General features: G+C 37.4%; 1 protein-coding gene across 1 annotated transcript; it reads left to right on the forward strand.

Moving 5' to 3' along the window:
- Positions 1–358: 358 nt before the first annotated feature.
- LOC120956571 (putative nuclease HARBI1) lies at positions 359–3,703 on the forward strand. Its single transcript, XM_049606910.1, has 3 exons — positions 359–1,832; positions 1,892–1,969; positions 2,786–3,703. Exons 1-3 carry the CDS (start codon positions 1,461–1,463, stop codon positions 3,569–3,571), a joined length of 1,236 nt encoding a protein of 411 aa, XP_049462867.1. The 5' UTR covers positions 359–1,460; the 3' UTR covers positions 3,572–3,703.
- The last annotated feature ends 4,727 nt before the right edge of the window (positions 3,704–8,430 follow it).

Consider the following 8,430-nt stretch of genomic DNA (forward strand, 5'->3'; position numbering starts at 1 on the left):
GGTTCAGAAACTTTTTTTTAAATCGATAATATAATCAATCTTAGCGGCTGCGGCTTTTTAGCGCCGTTCCTATGAAAATATTATCTGTAGAAACATTCACGTGTATTTTAATGAAATATTTGAAAAGTGGTGTGCCTCGTAGTACTGTCGTCAACTTGTCCGACTAAACAACATGCCCGTCATGGGTTCAATCCCAAAAAATAGACCGTGCCGCCATACGTAGGATTGACTATCCTGCTATGGTGGGAAATCAATTAGTCACTGAAAGACAAGCCCAAAAGTGGTACAGGCAGGCCTTAACCGACAACGGTTGTTGAGCCAAAGAAGAAGAAGAAGATTGGAAAAGTGGGGAAAAATTTAAAAAATGGTGAAAACAATAACATAGTAAGCAAATGTTGCAAAGAACATACAGTTTTTCATAATCATGAGCATGAATCCCACCGCGCGAAAAACTAGCACACCCTTCCCTCAGCAGCGTTGGTATTGGACTGATAAAACCACGGGGAATTGTTCGGGTCCCTCAACTGAACGAGAAAACCCCGCTGCTTCCCATCTTCATCCATACATTCGCTCCGCACACACACACATCTACACGCGCTGTGTTTGCAGCTGTAGAACTTGATTCAGAATGCATGTTTTCTCGCTCTGGCACAGAGTAAAAGGTTCGAGCGACTTCGGCTTTGTTTGGTGGGATCTGCCGATTACAATCAATTCTCGAGTTATGCGGTTCTCAACTTACGCGTTTTTCGGAGGTACGCAGTTTTTTTAATTTGACAGATCAAACATAAAATCAATATAATTTACTTCAAAAATTGTACATTGTAGTTTAAATAGCATTTTTGCTAATATATTTTAATCCACTTAAGAGCCTAAATTATCAGAATGTTTGGCTCGAAATTATATCAAATGAGTGATAAAGTGTATACAAGTACTATATTGAATAAAAATTACCGAGTAACTAACTGTATTTTGCACGAAAACCACGAAATTCGACTTACGCTAATATTCGAGTCAGGCGGATTCCTCGGGAACGCATAAACCGCGTGTCTCGGGATCAGACTGTATATGGATGTGTATACTTTATTACAGTGCGTTACCAAAAAAGCCATTTCAATGCACCTCTATTTCGCTACTTGATAATATGAATTTTTATGTAAAATGTTTATTATTTTTTAATATATTTGTTAAAGATCAATGCATTGTTTTTAACCTTTAAAAAGCGACAAAAATAACAACACAGTAGCTAATTTTATTTATTTTACGAAAAAAATTCAATATGAAATGTGACACACTGACACACCACACCAAGTAGTTTTTGTGCGCTGTACTGTAGAAAACAAAGTGCATTGTCGCCGGATAAACAAACGAGCAATGTGAGTATTGTGTTTGTTATTATTTGGCGGTATTTTTTCAACATTCAATGATTCTACATCTTTTATATTTGCAGGAATAATTCTCGAATGATAGAATTGCTACAATCACCACAATGGGCAGGAGTATTAGCCCGAGTGCTTGCCATGAATTCGGTGCGGCGGCGACGTGCTTTGGCTAAAATCCGGAAATGGTGGATGAAACCAATTTTCATACAACGTCACGAAGCCGGAAATAAGTTGCTCGATGTTATAATGCAGGAACAAGTTTTAGGGGCCACGTTAAGTTTCCTTCGCATGGACATAAGAGATTTCCATCATCTTCTCGAGCTTGTTGAGCCACTCATTCGAAAGTCTGACACAAATATGCGACGAGCTATTACCACACAGGAAAGACTGTTGATTGGACTACGCTACGTGGCAACGGGTGATTGTTTTGGTAGTTTGAAATATTTATTCCGGGTATGCAATTTGGTAGATCAATTACTAGCAATATGTGAAGAATAATTTGTTTTTTCTAGGTGTCCAAACGATCTATCGGCCGAATAATTACTGAAGTTTGTGCAGCAATAATTGAGGTGCTTCAAGAATATGTTCAGGTAGGTATTTAATTCAATATTTAATAATTCTTTATTCCATAAAAAATTCAATTTTGTTCATTTAGTCATCTTGCTCGTAATTGTTAATGAGATTAACGATGTCTTTATACGCTCTTTTTCGATTTGCAGTTTGCATATTTTGCAACAAATGCATTACGGTTTGACCGTACCTAACAACTTCCTCGTCAAAGTTATTTTGACTTCGAATAGCTTCAATAAGCTTCGCAAAAAGGTTTTCACGCCTTTCTGGCCTAATATGTTTCACCATTTGTGAAACCGTTTGACCAAATTGGTTAGCCTCTTCATCAGTGTTCTGCGTAGCATGATTCGTAAGGGTTCGAAGCAGCTCAAGGGTTTCAGTTTCACAATCTAGGAATTCCTGCAATTGCTGTGTGCGGCCATTCCTATGTTCTGCTGGCGTTGTTCTGTTATTTCTCGGCTGAGGTGTAGAAGGCTGATTTACTGAAGACTGTTGCGAAGAGGATGGCTGTATTCCAATTGGCGGTACGTTTGAAGACGTTGATGCTACTGCTTGTGGTCTCGATAAGGACAAAGTGTCTAGTCGTAGTGTACCCTCTCCTGATGTTGAAGTTTGCGAAGTGGTCGGTACTTGTGACAGTTGTTCAGCTTCCGATTCAGCTAGAGTAGCAGGTGAATCAGCAATATTTTGCGCAGTTTCATTGGTTGGTTGTGACGCTGATATCGATGAGTTAAGAGTCGGTAACACATTTATTGCAATCTAAAAATAGATAAACGTTATTGTAGATTTTAGCAAAAAAATTTTCCTGTTACTAATCAATCTTTCTTCTGTTTTAGCTCCCATCTACGACTGACGAGTGGCTGAGAATATCAAAAGAATTTGAAACTCGATGGAAATTCCCGCATGCCATAGGAGCGGTTGATGGTAAACACGTGCGAATCCAAGCACCAAAAAATAGTGGCACCGAGTACTTCAATTATAGGAGATTTCACAGTATCGTTTTGTTCGCTGTTTGTGATGCTAATTATAATTTTCTGTATGCGGATGTAGGCTGCCAAGGACGAATTTCCGATGGTGGCGTTTTTAAAAACTGCTCGTTGCGTCCACTCCTGGAGAATAATTCTTTAAATATTCCTGCCCCGCAAGTTTTAAGCTTGCCGTATTCCATAGAAGTTCCATACGTCTTGTTAGGGGACAAGGCATTTGGTATGACGGAATATTTAATTAGACCTTTCAGTGGCATGCACGCGCGTGGTACTCTGGAACGTACCTTCAATACGCGCCATTCGAGTGCACGAGGTATTATTGAAAACACTCTAGGCATACATTCCAGCCGATTTAGAGTGTTGGAAGGTCCTATTCCGTTAGCACCAGAGAAGGTCAAAGTGGTAGTACTTGCCACAGTTTATTTACATAATTTTCTTAGAAATCGACACTCTGCTCCAATGTACATGCCTCCGGAGAGTACAGATCGAGAAGTAAATGGCCGCATTGTGCATGGAACTTGGCGAACAGATATAGGGGCTGCTGCTTTGACCGGACTTGCTGGGATTCGAGTAAGATCCTCCCAGGAACTTAGGGATATGCGCATGAGATTTGCGGATTATTTTATGAATTTTTAAATTATATTTTTCACTTATTTTGTTTCTTTATACTTATCATGTGATTCATAAAAAAACACAAATATACAAAAGAATTGATAGGAACTGAACAACAAATAAATAAATTGCAATTTACAGTAAACTTGTAATCCATACATTCTTCTTGTATTTCTTCTTCGATATATTCTATACTTGAACCCACGACGTGTATGTTTTTTAACAGTAAGAGTGTAATGTAACCTCAACTGTGCCACAGATCCGCAAAACTCATGCATATCACAACATATGTAAAAAATAAAATTTGAAACAACTTACGGTATCCAAAGTCGAATTGTAATCACTGACGTGCCTCATGAAATTCATTGCATCGTATGCAAACCATGAAGGTTTATAGACGGATGTAGAGGCTGAAATGTAGTTTATTGATGATAATTGTCCTGCTTTCCTTTTTTAATACTATACTCACATAAACCAGTTTGATTTGATTGAGCCCATTTGGAATGATATTTTCTGAATGAGCCGCAAAGCGATTTCCACTTTTGAATTAGACATGATCTTGGAATGTTCATTACTTGTGAAATTTCTATCCATGCGTCAAGTTGTTTATTTGAATTTTTATAATTATAATTCTTTCTGTTCCAAAGTACAGGACGTTCCTCTACAAGTCTTATAAATTCCATTGTCTCTTCGTCACTCATAACCACAGTCTAGACAAAAATAGACAAAGAAGACGGCAATCACAAAAACAACACAATAACTAGTAGTAAAAACACTTCTATAAGTTTTTTATAAATAAATATAATCCCACCTTTTCTGTCCCCTTGTTTCTTTGCTTTTTTGGGGGCTCTATCTCCATATTTTTGAAGTATGATCAAATAAAAAGCCACTTCGATACTGCCCTGTTGCTCTTCGCAGCGCTACTGCCGCGGAATTCATCGATAATTTCTACACTGTTCTGATTTCTTAAAAATTCCATACAATAGACGTAAAGAGGTGTGAGCATTTTTTGCGTGCGAGCATGCTTAGCACAAATCAGTATCCTTTTTCCCTCTTGCAAGGTAGATGGTCTGGTGTAAGAACGAGAAAGCATGATTGTGTTGGTTGGGGTCAAGCAGCAATACAAATAATACACACTCACACACAGCTAATCTGGAGCCATCGGGAGTGTATGAATTTAGTTTTACTTTTCTTTTGAATTTCAACTATTGTTTTGAAGCAACAGCTGTCCTGTTCCACGATGAAACGAGGGCGATGGTGCATCGGAGGTGGAAGTCAAGCACGATCCGTGTGTGCAACGAGTTTGATCCAATTTGAATTATCAGTAGGTGCATGAATGTTAAGGCGATTTCGATTCGTTTGTACAGCATGTTTTAATCGGATCTTGTACCTACTTTGGCTCGACCTGACCGAAACATGCCTCGAAACACAGTGCACTCATTAGTCGGACTAAACCTTTTTTTTACTCTTCCCAACTTGAATGAGCAATCGTTTATACTTTCTTGTCCTTACACCTATTTGAATCGTGGCTACTTCTTTTTAACATTTTGTAATTTTCTGGTAGACCTGAATAACTACGAGCAACTTACGGATCGCGCTGACTCGGCAGGTGCTGGTGGATCTGTGTTTAAACTCATCCGCACTACTGCCGTACTACCAATAATTTGGAATATCTCGTTGAAAGTGAGATATTTTTTTTATATAATTTTCATTCCGGCGCTGATTTTCAGCAACTTTCCGATCTACCGGCATCACCCACTCAAGCGGTTTAATTTGAGCCAAATACACATGTAGCAAGATTTAGGACTTGGCTATAAATTTCAACCCTTTTTTGGCTATCAATGGTTAATATTATTTAAAATAATGAATGATTAATCATATATTTGTAACAATAAACAATTGATAAAATAAATTATAATCAGATACTATGTTATATTTATAATAAATTATAATAAATAAGTAATTAAGTTAAATAAAAGCTAAAATATCACACAAAAGTATATTACATGATACATAATTAAATAGAATTAAAAAAAATCATACACATACATACATACAATTGATCTTACTTATTTCTATAACGATTCAATCAAAACGTTATCATTTCCAACGTTATTACCGATAAACGAAAAGAAAAATTACTAATTTTTCAGTTAGCTGATCGCTGCATCCTCAACTTTCTCAAAGATTCTCAAAGATTCTCAAAACCGATTTTGTTCCGAATCGACAAACGCTGAGAACGAGGATTTCTCAAAAGCACTCATGAGTGCTTGAGAAAATGAGTGCTGAGAATCCCCATGGCCCCGCGGCCTAAATGTGTTGTGAAAGTGTACTTTATGTTTCAATAAAGTTTTTAATGAAATAAAAAATGACCGTGTTTGTGTTTCTTGTTAGAATAAGTGCGTATTTGCGATCGTGGCAATGCATGAAAGAAAACGAGAAACGAAAGAAACAAATATCTTTGGATGTGTTGGTAGCATGATTGGAAAGAACACAACACATTAACCGTAGAGTTGGCAACCAGATTTACACACGTAAGTTGGCAACCGGCATACCCGGGTATTCCACACGTTTTGATGCAAAAAATTAACGATTTTCATAGGTAAACAATGCTTTCTATATGTTAATGCTGTAAGCAAGTAATGCCGACCATATATTCTCTTCTATTTCATTTATTCATTAAGTTTTTTTCATTTTAATATAAAAATAACGGTCATATTGAAATTTGGAACCGCTTGAATTTGACTCGAAAATAAGCACAATACGAAAAGAGGAAGAAGAGAAACGTCATTCTCCATACAAAATGTATGGAATACCCGGGTATGCTGGTTGCCAACTTACGTGGTAAAGTTTAAAAAAAAATCAAAATAAAATACTTACAGGCTGTTAAAAATTACAACTTATGCACCAAAAAATCATAAATTAAAAGTTGGGAGGCTACGGCAAATTTCAGGTCAATAAAAGCAATGAATCAAAAGTTATGGCAGCTTAAAGTTGAAAAAAATACCCGGGTATCCGGTTGCCAACTTAAAGGTTAAGAACTGCAGAGCGCACCGTGCGTTACGGGTGGGGAGGGGGAGGGCTCGCGCGAGGGTGTAACTCATTCCTCCAAGAGTAACTGCTAACGGGGGACGGTACTCAAATCACTCAAAAAATACACTCATTTTGCTGGACGGGTAAGCCTTTGTCGATGTGTCAAAATGTTCAAAATCAAATTAAAAAACGTAAACAAGTTTATTTAAGACACGATCGTTTATCAAGCTAACATATTTGTTTAAAACATCGAAATAATTTTATCGCACTGCGTAAGTGACGATAGCGCAGCAGTGAATAAGAAACAATGATAGATCTGGCAAAACAGCGCCGACTGCTTCGAAGTGTTTTCGACTTGTTACAGCTTTCTAACCAAGCATGAGTTTAGCATGCGGATCATTTGTGCAAACCGTAATATACATGTTTCATTTCGTGGTTGTTAATTTATGATTTAAGAAAAAAATTCGTGTATCGAAGGAAATTTTCTTTGATATTCCGGCGGAGATCGAGCCCTCCGAGTCTTTGTTATTCCTAAAAGTGTATGCAGTATTAGATGTGATAATTACATGTGCCAATGCAGTTGGTTGATGAAGCAGTCACTCACTGAAGAAGTTGCTGGAATCCATTGCTGTTGAACGCAAACCGGGTGCGTGAGCCCTTCTTGTTTCAACTACCATCGAACAACAAAAGAGGAAGGAAATCACAGCAGCTTCATTAGCCAAAATGGCAGCACGTTTCCAGTATCTACAGCATATTGCCATTTGTTTGGATACGGCAGTATACATATTTTTGTTAAAAATGATAAAATGTTCTAGATGTAAATTATTTCTAGAATAAAATACTTATATTTTGTCGTAAAAGCAACAGCAACAACTCTGCTGTTGTGTTTGTTGGTCTAACAATCTGAGATTGGCGCCTTTCCGTGACAAAAAGTTGACGGAAATCAGTTTGACAGTGTTTAATCTTACGATTTCGGATAATGTTCTTTGGCGTCTCGGTGTAACTTTTTCTAGCGTTTTATATTTACCGGGTGTTGTTTGTCGTATTGCACAATTAAAAGAGAGTTTATTTAGCGGAGTCCACTTATACTTATAAACTAATCGATCGTGCCCGAAAGATCCGAACTTATCGAATGATCTTCGTGTTTCGTTAAACTCGAATCAAGTGACAGTGCTTCCGTGCCTAAGGCCCGTGGCAACGCTCATCGGATGCGATTTTATCGGACGAGATTTATATGGGTTTTGACAGATAACGTCGGACGTGCGATTTCGTCGTCCGACGTTATCTGTCAAATCCCATATAAATCGCGTCCGATAAAATCGCATCCGATGAGCGTTGCCACCGCCCTAAGCTTGAACAGACAGTTTTGGATTTCCATTTGTGTTTCATAATACATATCTTGTCTGTATGCTTGTGAGTTTGTGTTTCGTCAAATTTTATTTTTCCAACACACAACACAAACGGCTGTCATAATACAAATCTTCCGATTTTGACAACTTGTCTTCACAATTTGTGTTTAATAATCGGGCCTATCATGTGTTCGGTGAAACAATAACGACTATTACAATAAATTTTTGAAGGATTTTTTCTGATTTTAACCAATCTAAATACGTATTTTTATCCCCCTGTCAAATTGACAGGTGTCCGTAGAGATAGGTATATAAGAGACGCCCGCAAACCTAATGTTAAGCATGGACATATTTTCCCCTAATGTTGTTATTATTATTATTATTTATTTATAGGGTAAATGTACCAGTAGTGGTACAATTTGTAGTGATACAAATGTGTTTTAATGGATTTAAAGTGTCAGTGTTGCATACTGCAACAAGATTCTTTCTTTCAGCCCAAGT

Source organism: Anopheles coluzzii, chromosome X (genome assembly GCF_943734685.1).
Source record: "Anopheles coluzzii chromosome X, AcolN3, whole genome shotgun sequence".
In the NCBI taxonomy this organism is placed as follows: Eukaryota; Metazoa; Arthropoda; class Insecta; order Diptera; family Culicidae; genus Anopheles; species Anopheles coluzzii.

Coding starts and splice junctions, on each gene's coding strand:
- LOC120956571 (XM_049606910.1), top strand. CDS start 1,461: ATGATAGAATTGCTACAATCACCACAATGGGCAGGAGTATTAGCCCGA. Junction 1,833..1,891: donor GTTTGAAATATTTATTCCGG/GTATGCAATTTG, acceptor TGTTTTTTCTAG/GTGTCCAAACGATCTATCGG. Junction 1,970..2,785: donor TGCTTCAAGAATATGTTCAG/GTAGGTATTTAA, acceptor CTTCTGTTTTAG/CTCCCATCTACGACTGACGA.